A 16,029-nucleotide genomic window follows, 5' to 3' on the forward strand; every position below is an offset into this window, starting at 1 on the left:
GCTCCGGTTCATTTTAGAAGGGGGGTGCTTCCAGTTTGTCCATTAAAGACTTGATCCAGCATGTGCCGTTGATCAGTTTTGTGGTGGCGATGACGTACTCCGTTCCCCCGTCCTCCATCTGCGAGAGGAAGCGCAGTGCAGCGATTTCCGCGTAAGTCACTCCTCCGAGGAAGAAGACGAGGGTGGTTCTGTTCTCTCCTTGCTGGCCTGCGTGCAAACAACAAAATACAAAATAAATAACACAGTATGCTGGCAGAGCTGCCCTATAAATAATCCAATTTGCACCTCCCTAGAACAAAAACAGGCATGCAGCAACACGGTCTCGGACAGGGAATTACTCAATCTCTCTCTGCCAGAATATATGACTTTTACCCAAGATGTGACTCTCGACGCAAGAATTAAAGTGTGAAGCTCTAATCACATCGAAGCAAAGAAATACACATTACAAAATAATATAAAAAAGGACACAAGTTTGTATGTGCCTAAACGTAATTAAGTCCACCATCAAGCCTCAGCTGCTGTTTTCATGATCAGCGTACGTTTCTTATGGAGTCCGGAGGGGAGCTGCTGCCTCTCCTCAAAGTGGGGTCCTGGTAACATCTTGAGCACCTCCTCAATGCTGCGCCAGCCAGGCCGCACCAGCAGCTGGGCTAAGCGGACACTCAGGGGAGCGTAACCGCTGTACACGTAAGAAATGTCATTTGGGTTCTGCAAAATAAATCGCAGACACACACAGTCTTAAATAAGGGTATTACAGTAAAGAACAAGTATGTTAGTAACATATATCCATCAACACAACTATAAATTGCATTGCTGTTTGAATCATTCCTGGCTTTACCAGAAGTTTAATAAGACACACTTGAGCTTGTTACCTATACACTATGGCTAATCAAGCTTGTATTAAAACCTGGAATAGGTGAAACTGCTATGCAATAGGAGTCTTCTTTCCATCCCTGTCAGTATCATCATGAAAAGATAGATCACACTATGATCACAGAATGACCAGATTCCTCCATATATCCCCAATCTGAGTTAGCCTTGCAATCCCATTGAGTTTGGGATTACTCGTTGACCCAACCCTTCTTTCATCAAGTGATCCGTCAACCCCTCTGGACTTGGCATGCATCCCCCAGAAAAGATAGGGCAAAAAGGGTGACCTGCTCATTGATGTCCTCCATCCAGAGCTTCAGTGTCTTCCTGATGGTTGGGTAGTTGTTTCTGGTGCTGGTCTGTGGCTTCAGCAGCCCAGCCTTCTCTAAATTACTCAGGGTTAATAGGTGCTCATAACCGTAGGTCTGAAAAAAACAGAAAAATAGAAAGAGGAAAAAAAACTTGCTTTTAAACAAAATGGTTCTAATTCTAAAAAGACAATGGGCATGCGTCACACTTCATTCTCTCAAACTGCCCGTTCTGACTGTAGGCTCCCCATCAGTAAAATCAGTGTTTGTTACCTCTTACTAGATATGAATGCACAAAGCACGGCTGGAGGCAGAGACAAGGGGAAAGGGCAGCTCAGGACAAAGCCCGTAATCTCATATATATTTCATTTACAATCAATAGTTTCTCATTTGTTTTCTTTCCTTTACTTGTTGCAACCCCTTGTCTGCAGTTCATGCTCACACTGACAGTACACTGCTGTGTGTGAAACCAACAGAGAGCCGAAAACCTAACACTGTAACGTTCATCCCATTCTCAGTACTGCTAATGTGTCAACAGAAAAGCGCTTCTTACCTGCAGTATCTCTCTCTTGTAATAGTCCAGCACTTTCTGCTTCAGTCCATTGTTACAGACAGACTGCATGCATACCAGGCGCAGGATCTTAATCAAGGGATCCTGTTGGGCGATGCAGTCCTCGATGTAGCTGTTTACCTGTGAAGAGCAGCGCACTGGCAAGCTTACCCCTTTCAGTCCTAAACTGATGAATAAACTCCTTTATTGAGTGTACATGAGAACAGGACAACATTTTTATTAACATGTATTTCTACACTACCTCAGGCTGGGACCTAGGAGTCCTGCGAGGTTCCAATATGATTTCTGACAGGACCGACACATACGGCGCTATATCAGGACTGAAAAGGTTCTAGTCTTCAGGGGTAGAAACGGAGGAGTACTGAAGTGTATTTACCTTGTCTGTGTCCACCCCCGTCATAAACTCCTGTTCCACGGTTAGGTTATCGAAGAACGACTCGGAGGCTAGAACAAAAAAATATATACACCAGTCAACTGTTTTGTTTTTGTTCTCTAATAAAGACACAAGTTAAATAAATAAAAAGGAACAACCTTTACTTGTTTTTACCAAAAGGATCCTGGAACAGCAGCTCCACAATCCATACTAAACAACATTACATTACTCTGTTTTATTAACACCGCTCCATTGAACCAACAAAGACCCGTTCTTACTTGTAATGTCTTTGATGAGCTCTGCAATGGACGTGTGGTTCGCTAGGGAGCTCCTTGCTGCTTGCATGTGTGGCAGCTGTGACACAAACTGTTTAATCTCTCCCACTGTTTTAGCATTGTGCCGCTCCTATAAAAAAAAAAAAAAAAAGTCTAATTTTTAGGATGCTTTCAGTTTCTGCAGGTTTATGGTACCTTAAAAACACTTGCTATAGATATGCAGTTAAACTTACTGGGAGAGGTTTTGCATTCCTCCTAAAATATCCTTGATTGAAGTCACATTATAATACTTTATCCAGCGTGAGTCAACCACACAATCTCAGTACCTATGGAAATGGACTTTATTTAGACAAGTCCAGGCATGGTGCTGATAATGAGTTCTTTAACAAAGGGCTGTAACAGTGCCAGGGTAAAATGAAACGATCGCCTGTTTCATTAGTGCAAAAATCACAGCTGAGAACATGGCTGTATTTTTTACATAACGCAAATAGAAATGACCTCGAATGCTGCCGAGATGATTTTTGCCTTCTTGCTCAGCACCGATCCGACGGCATTGAAGTTCTTGTCTCTGATCTCAGCGTACAGCTCCTCTGCGGAGTTCAGCTGCAGCTTCTTGGGTTCGGTTGGGAGGTCCTTCCCACCCTCGCCCTGTTTCTTCTGAGTGAACTTCTCTGGAGGCAGCTTCACATAGCCTGCAGGCACCACAGGGTTACACTGGGTTACAGGGAGCGCACACTACAACAGGCACAGTGATAAAGGGGTCACTTTTTTGTTTTGCATTATTCTATTTATATTTCTACAAAACCACAACAGTGGAGACGATAGTTAAGCTGACTTGGACTACTTGCATTTGAGCTGTAAATGACAAAATCTTTTTGATCCCTGTGAGCAAGTTAAATAAATAATTACATTTCCTTAGGTTTTAGGATGGTGAAATATTAAGAGCTGGAATAGTATGGTATTGATTTTAAAATATTAATTCTAGAAAACAGACTTTTTTATACTGTGACGTTCACAGCACAGTATCACACAGCGCTGTAAAGTGATTTTGACAGCAATCCGCTGTACAGTATCTAGCAGTACAGTAGTACTACTAAAAGAAACTTTGTAACAAGAAGGCTTTACCTATACAATGGGATCTAATCAATTGATCTAAACGCCAACGTATCTTAATACCATCACCATTTAATCTTAATAAAGGCTATGAAAAGCAAACATACCACAAAGCACGTTAGTCATTTTAGTTAATTTCTCTTTATATTTAGATCAATTAAATAAGACTGCAACTTATATCTTATGATTGGAGTGTAGTTCTGCAAGTGGGAAAGTTATCAAAGTGAACGGCTCAATGCATCCTGAAAGGACTCGCACTCACCGTTAGTAATGCTGTACACTTCATCAATGAGCCCTTCGTAAGTGAGCTGCGTGGCCAAGGGGGTCAGCAAGTCCACATTGCGGTCGAGGAGGAGCAGCGAGTCAAACACGGGCAGGATCTGGTTCTGACTTCCAGCAAACTCCCTCTTCATTCTCAGCATCATATTGGCTACATGCTGTAATTCAAACAAGAGTTATAAAAACAAATCCGCACACTGCAGCAGTGTGCAATCCACAAGCACGGCACTAAACCAAAGTAGGTACTGTTTACAGAACCCATTGCCAACCTAAACAAATGAACCTTGATGAGAGACAGACCCTTACAGAACGGTGTCAGGAGCACTGGCAGCAGGATTTCAGCACAACCTACTGATGCAGCATTTCAACTGCATGCTGCCTAGTCAGAAGGTATATACTATCCGCCTGTGATCACGTGCTCCTTTTCACTCTAAAATACTATTTGAGCAGCAATGAAACGCACCCTTGCACACTCTCCTTTGCCGAATATCTGTGGGATGGTTCCATACAGTGCCTGCAGTGTCATCAGTCCCTTAGCTGTATGGTAAAGGCTAGTCTGGTCATTCTCCAGATAACACTCCTATCATTTAAAAACATAGAAAATTGACAAAATTATTAAGATAAAACTTAACAGCAACTGTTAAACAGTATTGAATATCCAGAAGGAGGAGCTACCAGCCAAATAAACACTACCTAGTTTTAACAAAGAAAGATGTGATAACCCTAACCCATTAAAAAGGTTATGTGGTAGCCATATGGGTCCATAAATGAAACGAAAGGTTTTTTTTTTTAACATTTGTTAACAGTTTTACTATGATGACTTATATTGAACACTGTATGTAGATACAATCATATGTTAACAAAATAAAGACTAAACAGAGCGCTGTGGAGCGCGTGCTGTGGTCCTGCGGTACCCGGAACGCGCTCTCAGACTCCATGGACAGCAGATCTCCATCGTAGGGGATGAGGTCCAGGATGTACTCCTCGATGTTGATGAAGGAGCCCAGCACGCCCTGCTCCTCCAGCCGCTGCTCACACAGGAGGCTGCGCCGCGGCACGAACAGGATGTGGAAATCTCGCTGGGAGCGCTGTCTGTCCTCACTGCCGAGCAAGACAGAGCCGCGCACTTTACACAAAACCAGCGTTTCAAAAAAAACAAACACTGCAACAACTCAAACCGCAGCGCTCCCATTGCTTGGACTTTTGATTAGCTGGAACTTCTAACGCTAAATCAGTAAAACTATGTGAAGGAAACAAAGCGTACAGTAAAATACTGCATCCAGGACTGTGCACTGAAGAAGCCGTGAGCAAAAACCTGCGTTTACTTGACTCTGCTTCTCTTTGTAATCATAAGCATTTCATTTTGAAAACGCTTTTTTGATAATGTCTATATTGCACTCCGATATTTCACAGCCACCATTACCACCACTAATGAGCACCCTCTCTAAAGTACTTTGCTGGTTAATTAACCCTGTAATGCCCAAACAATTTTTAAATGAGAAAAGTTACTTTATTTATGGAACTAGATTGTTTCTTCCCCCCTGTACAGCGACACATAATGTACTGCATATGTAAAAGTCTGGCTTGTGAGGCTGGATTTAAAAAAGAATAATCTAGAGGGGTGGGCATCGCAGCGTTAAGACAAATACATCACATTAGTGTTCACTGGAACTAGACAAAGCATTTCAGAATGTACCCGATCACATTCTCAGCAATGATGTCCATTAATTCCAGTCTGGGCCTCACAAAGAAGATGATGTTTTTAACATCAGCTGCAGGAAGGCGACCTGCCTTCAGTGTGAACATCTTTTCCACTTCATGTTCCTGTAATGTAAGAGGCAGATATATTTACAGTGCAATGGAAAACAGTGTGTACATTTTAAATAGAATGGGCCACATTCTAGAAGATGTACAATGTATTCAGAAATCTACTGAGCATTAAAATCACTTATTGTAAATGTATGAATTAGTTTACAGTTTGAGATTTATAGAAAATGTAAAACCAGTGGTGTTGCAATCAAGAATAAAAATCACAATCAGTTTTAACAAAACCATCTTTAAAAAAAGTCCTACAAGCATGTACCATACCTTTAGAAGTGAATACTGAGCAATTAATCCAAACGGTCCAGTGAGATACTCATCCCAGACTATTGCCTAGAAAGGGGCAGTACAAAACATTAGGGCTGTCTGATGTCTTATGGTGCTTCGCAGTGAATCTTTTCTTTGGCTCTTGGTTACCATTAATCTAGATAACAACTAACATACTGTATCTGGAAACTCCTTGAACGAATAGAACAAATAGCTTTCTCATACAACACATTATTTAATAGACAAAGTATAATAACGTGGTACGTTTGTGACTTCCTTGCGCCGTTTGTTAACAGCGCTAAGTTCTGCATGCATTAATGTCACAGTAAGTATTTTCTTGCGCTGTTCTGTACGTGTGATCGTGATGTTATTTTAGAAGCTAAATCACACATACATTTACCAGTCGTGCAGTAATTACCATAAATAAAGCGAACACCGAACCGGGAAAAGAGTACAGGGACTGTAGTTTCAACTCGAGTCTTGGTTAGTAAGTCTAGACACTCAAACAGGCTTAACCTCGAGTAAACAAGCAGTACCTTGCTTCCGGCACATTTATCCAAGAACTCGCGAAGCTCTTTCCTTGCAGCCTCTCTCAAGATATTGAGATTGACTCTCCCGTACGATAAGTGGGCCGCCATCTTCACTGACAGCACAACCGTGTCATGTGACGACCAAGCGCCGGAGATTCGTGTCATGTGACTGAGGAAATTAGAACGGCGAGGTCGTTTACAGTTCTGTTTAATTTAAATTCATATTATATGCAATGACCACACAATATCACTAGATGGTGCTGTTCTGTGGCGTTGCAGGGTGTCTTGTGTGTTAAAGCTGACGATGGCTATTTCAATATGTTAGAAGGCATGGCTATTATAAACATGGCCGTAACTAGCAATGAGGGCACCGAGGTCGTGTCCTCTGTTATGTGTTTTTTTTGTTTGTTTGTTTTTGTTTTTTTTGTTTTTTGCATAAATGCTGATGCACATATAAAAATTCTGGTAAAGTACAAAGACTCCTTCATTTTCTCTGTTGGTTTGCCGTGTAATAGAGATTTGGAGATTTGGAGATTTGAATTGTAAACACCAAAATACTGCCAGTTATAGCTTGAAACCTAATTTGACCTCGGTAGAATGTCAGCTTTGGTTACGACGCTGATTATAAAGAACTTGCTTTTCTTTATAGAGGGATGCATAGTAATACTGTGTTCTTTTAATAAACCCTGAAAATCCCTTCAAGCCTGTATATTCCAGCCTGGTCCACATCCAGGTATCGAGATTCACCAAACGCTCTGACAGAGTGCCAGTTTCAGAAGAAATGTTCCGTAGTACAGCGATCTCACTGCTCAGTAAAGAAGAGTGAGAGATTCTGTTACGTTTAACTTTCCAATCTACAACAATCAGGGGGGCAGTGTTACTGTAGAAGGAAGGGCCTGTATTTTAAAACCTTTAGCTAAAGTAACGCAAAGCCACTTTTTAAGGAACAGTAGCCTGAAACCTAGTTTGAGGCAACAAGTCTCCCCTGGTGTGCCATGCAGTGGCCCGAAACCTAGTCTCCTGAAACCAAGTTCCAAGACACAGTGTCCTCGTGTTCCCCCAGCTTTAAAAATACTGTACATGTAGAGTTCACATATTCTAAATTGTGTGGTAAAAGCATTCCTACTGTACACCTGCGTGGATGTGAGAATTGTAATGCTGCCTCACAAAGCATAAATGGGTTCTTGAAAGCTCCTCAGTTGTTTTCAGAAGGTTGATGAGATCACAGAACTCGTTGCACTCACTTGATCTCAATCCCAGCTTGTCGGATTGCCTGATTGCAATGCTGTCACAGTAGTTCCTGTCCAATCGTTTCTGTCATGCATGGCTGGCTGTTGATGTGACATGCAGGCCATGTGTCTGTCCTCTGTGTCTGCACAGGTCACGGGGAGTCAGAGCAGGGCTTTGAAAAGTGCCAGGCGCTACATAATCTAACAATCCCCAGTGATGTAGGAGTAAAAGCAAAGGAACGATCAACATTACAACTAAATGTAGTTTTCAAAGTCTGATAGTTTAAAAATACATTTTCAGCAATCGCTTGAGTTTTATTTGATAAATTATATATATATAAAAAAACATGAGGTATTATATTAAATATCCCCAAAACATTAGTGTATTGTGCTATATATAGATTTTCTTTTGTTATACAACTCTGATTGAGTTGGCTGCAACTTGCCTCCTTTTCCCAACATATCAATAAAAAAAAAGTTCAACTCAGCTGTGTCTTCATCAAATATTGATTGATCTATTTCTGTACCTTCATCTGATGCAAAGAAGATCTGGTTAATGAAACACAAGGAACACAAATGGGTGTTCTCTGGCCATGCAGAAATAACCAGAAAGATACCTAAAAAAGTAGCTTTTAAGTGCTGTAGGAGGAAAAGCAGGCTCTCCGAAAGAAAACCCCCAAAAAACATTTTAATCTTTTAAAGAGACTGCTGGGATCGAATGACAGAACCGCATTGGACAACTGTCCCACAAAAACCTTTTTGTTTTCCAGATTTCAGTTTAGTTTTTTTTTCCTTTCTGCCAGAGCAGGTTTGTTTCTCGATTTACTCCGGCAGTTCAGGAATGAGGTACGTTCAGGATTCTTTCTCTGCTCAAACTCTAAATACTGTTGGGATCTTCAGTGGGTAGGTGGCATCTTTTTACCGAAGAGAGGAAACCAAGCAGTATGGTACCGTCAAACTTTTAGGGTTGTGGCTGAAAAATGGTCTTAACCGAGTCCAAGTTAACAGTAGAAGGACAGTGGAACGAGAATGGGAGTTTGTTACTCTTGTGATAAAGCAGGACTGTTTCCTGAAACCTGGGTAAGAACTGGCTGTCATCAACAGGGCAGAAGCAGCCACTGGAATCTACACCGTGTCGAGCATATGGGGAAGGTCCTTCATTCTTGTCTTGTATAGGATTCAAATTGTAAACACACCCAGTGCAAGCCAGGCTTATTCCACAGTGCTATAAAATTCATCCCTCAGTGTAGAGGTTCATCAAAGCACCACCTTAGAGACTGGAGATCCTGGGTTCAAATCCCAGCTCAACCCTTCACAAGCCCAACACCTCAGACCCACGAAACTGTAACACCATTGAAGATAATAAGCATTTATTAAAGTAAATACAGTCCACACTGTGCTTGGGTTAATACTGTCTTTACAATGTGCCTTTTCCCTGCAACAGTTCCAGTTCTATACATTCATTACAGAACCCAAACTTACAATAGAACAGAACAAAAAAATATTCTTCATGACCTTGTGTCATCGTTTTCAGAAAAATACAACACGTATGTACAGTAAGATAGGTCTATTTTTTTTTCCCCCCCATGTATATATTTTACAGTAATGGATGATACAATTATGATCCACACTTTGACATATGCTAAAGATAATTAAAAATAATTACATACAAGGTAATAAAGAAAACCTTAATTCGACAGTGTTACTATTCCTCCAGGATAATAATAATAAAATGCCTTGATAATTGAGACACTTTAATATAAAGGCTATTATAGAAGCTTAAAAAGAGGAGGAGAAAATGCAGTATAAAGTGTGCAGTGCAATAGCGTGTTCAAATCCCATGTAACCCCTGCAGCGAGGCTTGTCCAGTACTATGCAATTAGATTTTCTTGTATTGTGTTTTTTTTAACAGATGTTAAAGCCACATGCATTTTAAATACATTACACCAATTCCACAGAATTACCCCAATTTTGTACCATTTGCTCAACTGATAATCAGAATTAAAAAAAAAAAAAAAGTGGCGTGCTAGTTTCTGTAGCACAAAAACAAACAAAAAAAAGCCAGAAACTTAAACATATCCATTCACTAAATAATTTAAAAACAGTCAATAATAAGGCTGAGTTGTTCCTTGGTTTTATTATTATTATTATTATTTTTATTATTATATATTTTTCATCCTTAAACGTACTGCAATGTTTCAGCTTCAATAGGAATGACTTCTTTAAAGTGTAACATTGAGATGACGAATGAAGAGCGCAAGACCAATAAGCAGGGTGAGGATACAGAAATAGTTCACGGCGGGGTGTCGTCTGTGAGGTTTAGACAACCAAGCAAGAGCTCGTCCTGGGGTCTGCGAATCCCCCCAATCTCCAGATTTATCTGTGTGTGTGTGTGTGTGTGTGTATCTTCTTGCATGTTCCAGTCCAATTATATCTTTGAGCTTTCGAAGCGTGTCTCTAACGGCTGACCGCACTAGAAGGTCTCGTCGTCGTTGCAGCTGTTGGTCAAGTGTCCGAACACCTCGCAGATATCACAGTAGGGACGCTCGTCCTTCCGGCTGCCGTGGTAAGCGGTGTGCGGTGGAGTTTCTGACATCTGCGCTTGCGTGGGGCAGTCCTCCGTGTCGTGGAGGTCGAAGCAATCGCAGATATCACAGAAGAGACGAGGGGCAGGTTTCTTCTTCTTCTCCTGGGTTTCATTGAAACTACAAAACAAAACCAAAACCAACAGGCTCACAAGTCAAACTACAGCATTCCGCACAATACCGTGGCAATTTATTAAAAAACAAACAAAAAAAAACACATCTGTAACTATACTTTAAATGGCATGGTTAAAAATAAAAGACAGGGCTGTTGGAAAATGGGAAGTTTTAATTACCAGCTTCCCTAGGAAATTCTGACCTGCTATTTTCTTCACATCAACCAACCAAACAAACATCTTTTTCTAGTATAGACTGCCATTGTTAGAATCACCATTCAGGTTATGCTGCTATTAAATATTACACTACCTTTAATACCTGTGTGTGTTTCTCAGACTGTGATTACATTGCAAATGCACTACAGGTACCTCAGACTGAATGTATATGGATTCAACACACACACACACACACACACACACACATCTGGATCAAGCATTCGGGCACCACACTGACCAGGAATACAAGCGAGCCGCTACCTGTCATAGTTGTCCAGTTCACTGGCATTATTGCCGTTGAGAGACGCTTCTGCCATTTTCTCCAGTTTGCTCTTCAGCTCTTCATTTTTCCTCTGCAGATCTATAATCACTGAATTGAGGAAGTCAAGCTGGGAAAGGAGAAGACGGGGGTTAAGGCATGTGCGTACGGCAGTATTTTTTTCATCTTTATCACAGGATTACAAAATGTGTAGCTTTCATCACATGCCGCATGCGTGAAGACGCAGCCCCTCTTGTGAACGTGTCTACCTTGTTGCTTAAAAACAGTCTGAAATGTTAAATTGTGACTTGCAGACAGATTTTTCTAATTAACGTTCCTTTTCAAGATACACAGGTTTCACAAAAGAGATACGGCATCGTTAAACATTATTAGTTATGTCAATCAGATTTCTGCTCAACGGCAGGAGAAATATAAAAACAAGGCATGCAGCTTTGGAACCCAACACCACAAATCACCAACAGGCAAGTGCCTTAAAATCATAAGCATCTGTTAAACACTGAACAATCTGGTATATACCAATTAAGAATCTGAATTAAAGCGGTTCTCCTGTCAAAGCAACTATATACATATCTTCTAGTAAGATACCTTCTTGTCTTTATACAAAGACAGGTAAGTATGCACCATACCGTTACACCTGCCATCGCAGCACATTACTCACTGTGACCTTTGTTTCAAACTGTTGAGAGCGCGACAGTTTCCAATCACAGGCAGCTTCTAACCGCTAAAGGAGTTAATGATATGCGTGTGTAGGGTTTTGAAAAGACTGGGGTAATGCAACACAGTACAGGTAACACGACTGGAAATGAAAGCCCAGTTTGAAATGCAGGATAAGCATCCGTTCACAGAGAGATTCTTAATTGGTAGCCAGCCAGCAGGTGAAGAAACAACATGTGGGAGCAGAAGGGATAAGAAGCTGGAACCAACCATATCCTGCTTGAAGGGAAGAATTGCCAACATCGAGGGGGAAAGGAAGGAGGAAGAAATAAGAGTGTTTAGTGCAGGAGGAATTTAAAACAGCAATATATGCAGGGTCTGTAAACTACACAGTGAGGAGCGACTAAGGGAACTTCAGGAGGAAGAGTAAGGGTTGCTGTTTTGTGGGTGTGTTTTACTAAGAATACAGTATGTGTATTATCCTCATTTAAAGTAGAATGAAAAGGAAACTGCATATACATCTATATGCATTCTATTACACGTTGCATCAATTTTTATTATCATTGTTACTATGTTTTTTTACACTAGAAGCTGTCTTAAAATATATTTTTCGAAGTGAATTACATACTTGGCTCTCTGCAGACTCCCTGTCTTCTCTTAGCTGCTCAAGATGAGCGTCTCCTATAAAGAAACAGGAACACATAAGCATGAAATCTCAATACCGTAAATCAGCTTTCTTGTATGCATGCTGCCAATATGATGTTCTGATGGACCTTATGAGGGGTGGGCTTCACTTCTGAAGAATGACCCAGGATTGGATTTTTAAAAACAAATCTAAATAAAATCAGAAATATATACATTTAAAAAATATGTCGTAAGAGTTAAGGGATGTTCGCTTTAGCTCGTTGATCAAGTCTATCCTTGAAAGCAGCTTGAAGTGGAAAAAAAAATCTGCTGCAAACCTATTTCTTTCCCGTTTTTCAGACCTAACCTTGTTCTACAGCTCCCATGCTGATGCAGCATTTCACGTTGTCCCTTGGGGATGTTATCTGATGCTTTACCCGATACTAACATGTTTCTGGTCAAGCCAGTTCTAAATACAGCCCTTCTTTCCTTCTCCCCATGCATGTGAAGTACGTGTAGGATAATATTTGCTGGTTTGCATTGCGTATTTTTTTTATTGAGCGTGTGTACCCGGTGAGCCAGTGTTGTTGTCCCTCTTGTTTTCAGTGAGTTTCTTCTCCAGATTCTGCACCTTCTCTTGCAGTTTGGCTTTGTCTGTTTCCAGGGACTGCACTGCAGACTGCAGTGTCTTAGTCTTGGCATTCTCTCCTCGCAACACTGTAATCTGTAAAGTTAAGACACTCTTCTCAATAAATAATCAAACAGAAACGTACAATTCAATTGCCTGATCTTATGAAATCATTTTTCTTTTTTCATGTTTAAATCTCATACCTATTATTGTTTTCCAAAACCTCCAGTGAATAAGAAGTATTTGCAACAGAGAGAAACTGATGCGATTAAATGAATGGAATGGGGAATCTTGGGAAGCAGATGATGGAATCAGTGTTTTACCAATGGTACTATTCATGAAGCAATCGAGACAGTGAAGCTGCTGGTCCATTTCTACATACAGTACGTAGCAGCATTGTAATGTAAACCAACTTGTTAAAGGAAAATAACTATGATATGGGATTTTAGTTATACTTCAATTTCCTTCAGAAGCTATTATAAAATCATTCATAATTTAAGTTCAGGATTAGCAGAAAGCAGTAAGTCCTGTAACTAGATGGGTGGTATTTGAACATGTTTGTTGTGCTTTTGTTGTAGTGGGAAGGACTGGTCCAGTTACCTCATTTCTGAGCTTCTCCAATTCTTTGTCCTTTTCGGAGATCAAGGCACTAGTTTTTTGGATGGATTTCTCTAAGGAAGCCTTTTCCTCATTGGATCCTTTCTTTAATAAAGACTCTCTGCAGAAAAACAAAGTCCCTCAGAAAGTAATCAGCAACAGTAACGCTCTGAATCCGCTGTACTCTGATTTTAAAATAAACGGTGGTGTACTTCAGAACTGACTGATGAACGTGGCCTTGCCTTCTACCAGCACAGTGGTGTCACGAAGGACAGAAAACAACAGTATGGGGATCTCGATAGAAATGACAGCCTTCAGAAGTGGTGAAGTTAGTAACTCATGTATGGGGACTTCAAGCACTAATGGGATATTAGTAGGGGTTGTATTGCGGTTCATTCACTCAAATCATGTGTGATCACCTAACCTATGTATGAATCAGTAAAATAAATGTCATCCTCGCAGCTGAGATTCGGATCATGGACATTTTCAAAGGAAAACTATGCTTGGGGTTTGGGAATCCTGCAGTATGTGACTGGTACACTACAGTATGGAGCCACTACACTAACTGCAAGCATGAAGGCCAATGCTCAGCTTTTGAACCTTACAAGTGACATTTTTACATTAACTAGATCGCTCAGGTGCAGTAAAACACATCAAATTAGACATGCCGCTGTCTGCAGGAACACTACGTTACCAGGCAACACATACACATTGCAAAGTTAAAATGAAAAGCTGTTGTCATGCAAAACACCGTCTGCTTTCACTGCATCACCATCACTCGCAGATACCCCACTGTGCCAAACTGTATGGAAGTGATGAACACGTTTTATTTATATTACTTATATAGTATCGAAAATTATTAGTAACAAGCAAAGGTCATAAAATTCATCATATGTCATCATGAAACTGTTACATCACAATAGCAGCTGTCCACAATAGCAACTGTTTGCCCTAATTTAACGTTGTGTACCGTAGCTATTTCTAAACTTTGTGCATTATTAAAACAAAGATATTTACATGAGATTACAGACATGGGTAATTGACTGTATTCTACTTATAAGTCTGGCAAAAAGAAAACTCTAATTTCACAGCAGGCTCACTGTTCAGTAACACCTACTTGAAAATATTTGAAACTGACTTTACTAATTGCTGGAGGCTAGTCTCTGCAGCTTCTAACTAACAGAGTGATCCTGATTATATCAGAATGCCTGGTGCCTGTGTAAAGCTAATGTATAATGATTTTTCAGGCAGATGGTTTCCCCCCTAAATATAGTTTGTTAATTAGATGGCTCATATGTTTGATTTGTGCAAACTGCAGAATACTTAAAAGCAGACAGTAAGAAAATTAATGAAACCTTTTTTTAAAAGCACATAGAAATATTTGAATGCTGGTAACCAAGATCATGCTGGTCCGAAAGGCAGGTAATGAGAGCCATGCAAAGAATCTGGGAATCGTTTTATACACTCATTCGTGTCAAACATTACTTTGTATTGATGTAGTTGATTTAATGTCTTAGATCTGATTTCAGAGAATATTTGAGCCAGAATGTATTTTACAGTGGCTCTTCAAATCAGGAGCCTCAAATGTATTACTGAAATCCAAAAACTATTTTAAAATGGACAATTGTTACATTTTTCTTTTCCCCAGATTCTTCCCATACCATGAAACTTATCAAATTATAAAACAAACCAATAATGAAGCAGGTACCTTAAAGTATTATTGGGCAAGCTTTAGAAAATGCAAGATAACAAGTAGCATACGTTAGAAACATGAAGGGATCTACGTTTGCATTAAAATGTTCTTGTAAAAAACTGCTGGAATATTTTACAACAAGCAAGACACTGTGTAAAGAAATTTTGCAGCCAAAAGTATATGTACAACAGTTTGAAGTTTGAAAAAAAATAAAATAGTAGTTATTTATAACGTGGATAGACTTTCTTCAGTCTTACCATTAAAGACAGACAGACATAGCAGGAGGAGCAAGATTAGGAGAGGGAGAGAGAGGAGTGCAATGAGAAGGACTGAAGGACAGTACCATGAGGTCAAATCAGTACAAGGTTAGCCATAAAGAAAGTTTGGGTTAACACCTACAATCACTACAACAACCACGACATTACACTACAAGGGACAGGTAGTTGAAGAAAGTAGAAATTGCTTTACAGGAAAACAATTTCTAAACACTTTACATATTGTCTAACAATACTGCATGTGAAATCTACCACTTGAAAAATGATAGACACATGTGTCTCTTTGTTGAATTCCTGGTCAGTGCTGCTTTGTTGTTCTTGTCAGTTATTGAAATTACGCTCAGGGCTACAAGAATGAGTCTGAGACTCGGGGCCGGCACGTTGCACAGCCAATGTGACATTTCAACTCCATGCGTTTTGGTTTAATTGCTAATTGAACAATGCAGCCAGAGGTTGTAAAGATTTCAGCACTGTGTTGTGAAAAGTACTTCCAGCAGTGATGTCTCACTTTAAATGACAATTTAAAACAGATTTTAAATAAAATATGCATAGGTATCTTTTTAGACAATGTACTTATTATTTTTTTCAGGACGGAACAAAATAATGAAGCCAAGGGAAAAATAAGGGAGGGATGGGAGGTTAATGGAGCACTTCCTATCTTTATACAAAAAAGGTGTGATTTTATTTGACAAATTAGCTTCAGAAAAAAAAAAAAAAAGGCTAAACCT

At 40.0% G+C, this 16,029-nt stretch overlaps 2 protein-coding genes across 10 annotated transcripts in view; both read right to left on the reverse strand.

Moving 5' to 3' along the window:
• Positions 1–6,580, reverse strand: part of LOC117426287 (vacuolar protein sorting-associated protein 33A) — a 7,980-nt gene extending 1,400 nt beyond the window's left edge. The window contains exons 1-13 of the mRNA XM_034043724.3: positions 6,414–6,580; positions 5,878–5,943; positions 5,486–5,613; positions 4,704–4,890; positions 4,253–4,369; positions 3,773–3,947; positions 2,896–3,089; positions 2,401–2,527; positions 2,126–2,193; positions 1,732–1,869; positions 1,158–1,295; positions 540–708; positions 1–207 (exon numbers count right to left, since the gene is read on the reverse strand). The exon at positions 1–207 is cut by the window's left edge and continues 1,400 nt beyond it. Of these exons, the coding sequence (XP_033899615.3) occupies positions 14–207; positions 540–708; positions 1,158–1,295; positions 1,732–1,869; positions 2,126–2,193; positions 2,401–2,527; positions 2,896–3,089; positions 3,773–3,947; positions 4,253–4,369; positions 4,704–4,890; positions 5,486–5,613; positions 5,878–5,943; positions 6,414–6,572 (1,860 nt within the window). The 5' untranslated portion in view covers positions 6,573–6,580 and the 3' untranslated portion in view covers positions 1–13. The remainder of the gene's footprint in view (positions 208–539; positions 709–1,157; positions 1,296–1,731; positions 1,870–2,125; positions 2,194–2,400; positions 2,528–2,895; positions 3,090–3,772; positions 3,948–4,252; positions 4,370–4,703; positions 4,891–5,485; positions 5,614–5,877; positions 5,944–6,413) is intronic.
• Positions 6,581–8,989: 2,409 nt separating this feature from the next.
• LOC117427009 (CAP-Gly domain-containing linker protein 1-like) overlaps positions 8,990–16,029 on the reverse strand; it is a 49,771-nt gene continuing 42,731 nt past the window's right edge. For 4 of the 9 annotated variants that reach the window (XM_058994476.1, XM_058994479.1, XM_058994472.1 and 1 more), the window contains 6 exons: positions 15,042–15,062; positions 13,337–13,454; positions 12,679–12,832; positions 12,113–12,165; positions 10,812–10,939; positions 8,990–10,341 (listed from right to left, as the gene is read on the reverse strand). In XM_058994476.1, the coding sequence (XP_058850459.1) occupies positions 10,110–10,341; positions 10,812–10,939; positions 12,113–12,165; positions 12,679–12,832; positions 13,337–13,454; positions 15,042–15,062 (706 nt within the window). In that variant the 3' untranslated portion in view covers positions 8,990–10,109. The other 5 variants (XM_058994474.1, XM_058994481.1, XM_058994478.1 and 2 more) reach the window with 4 other exon arrangements.

Source organism: Acipenser ruthenus, chromosome 21 (genome assembly GCF_902713425.1).
Source record: "Acipenser ruthenus chromosome 21, fAciRut3.2 maternal haplotype, whole genome shotgun sequence".
Classification (NCBI taxonomy): Eukaryota; Metazoa; Chordata; class Actinopteri; order Acipenseriformes; family Acipenseridae; genus Acipenser; species Acipenser ruthenus.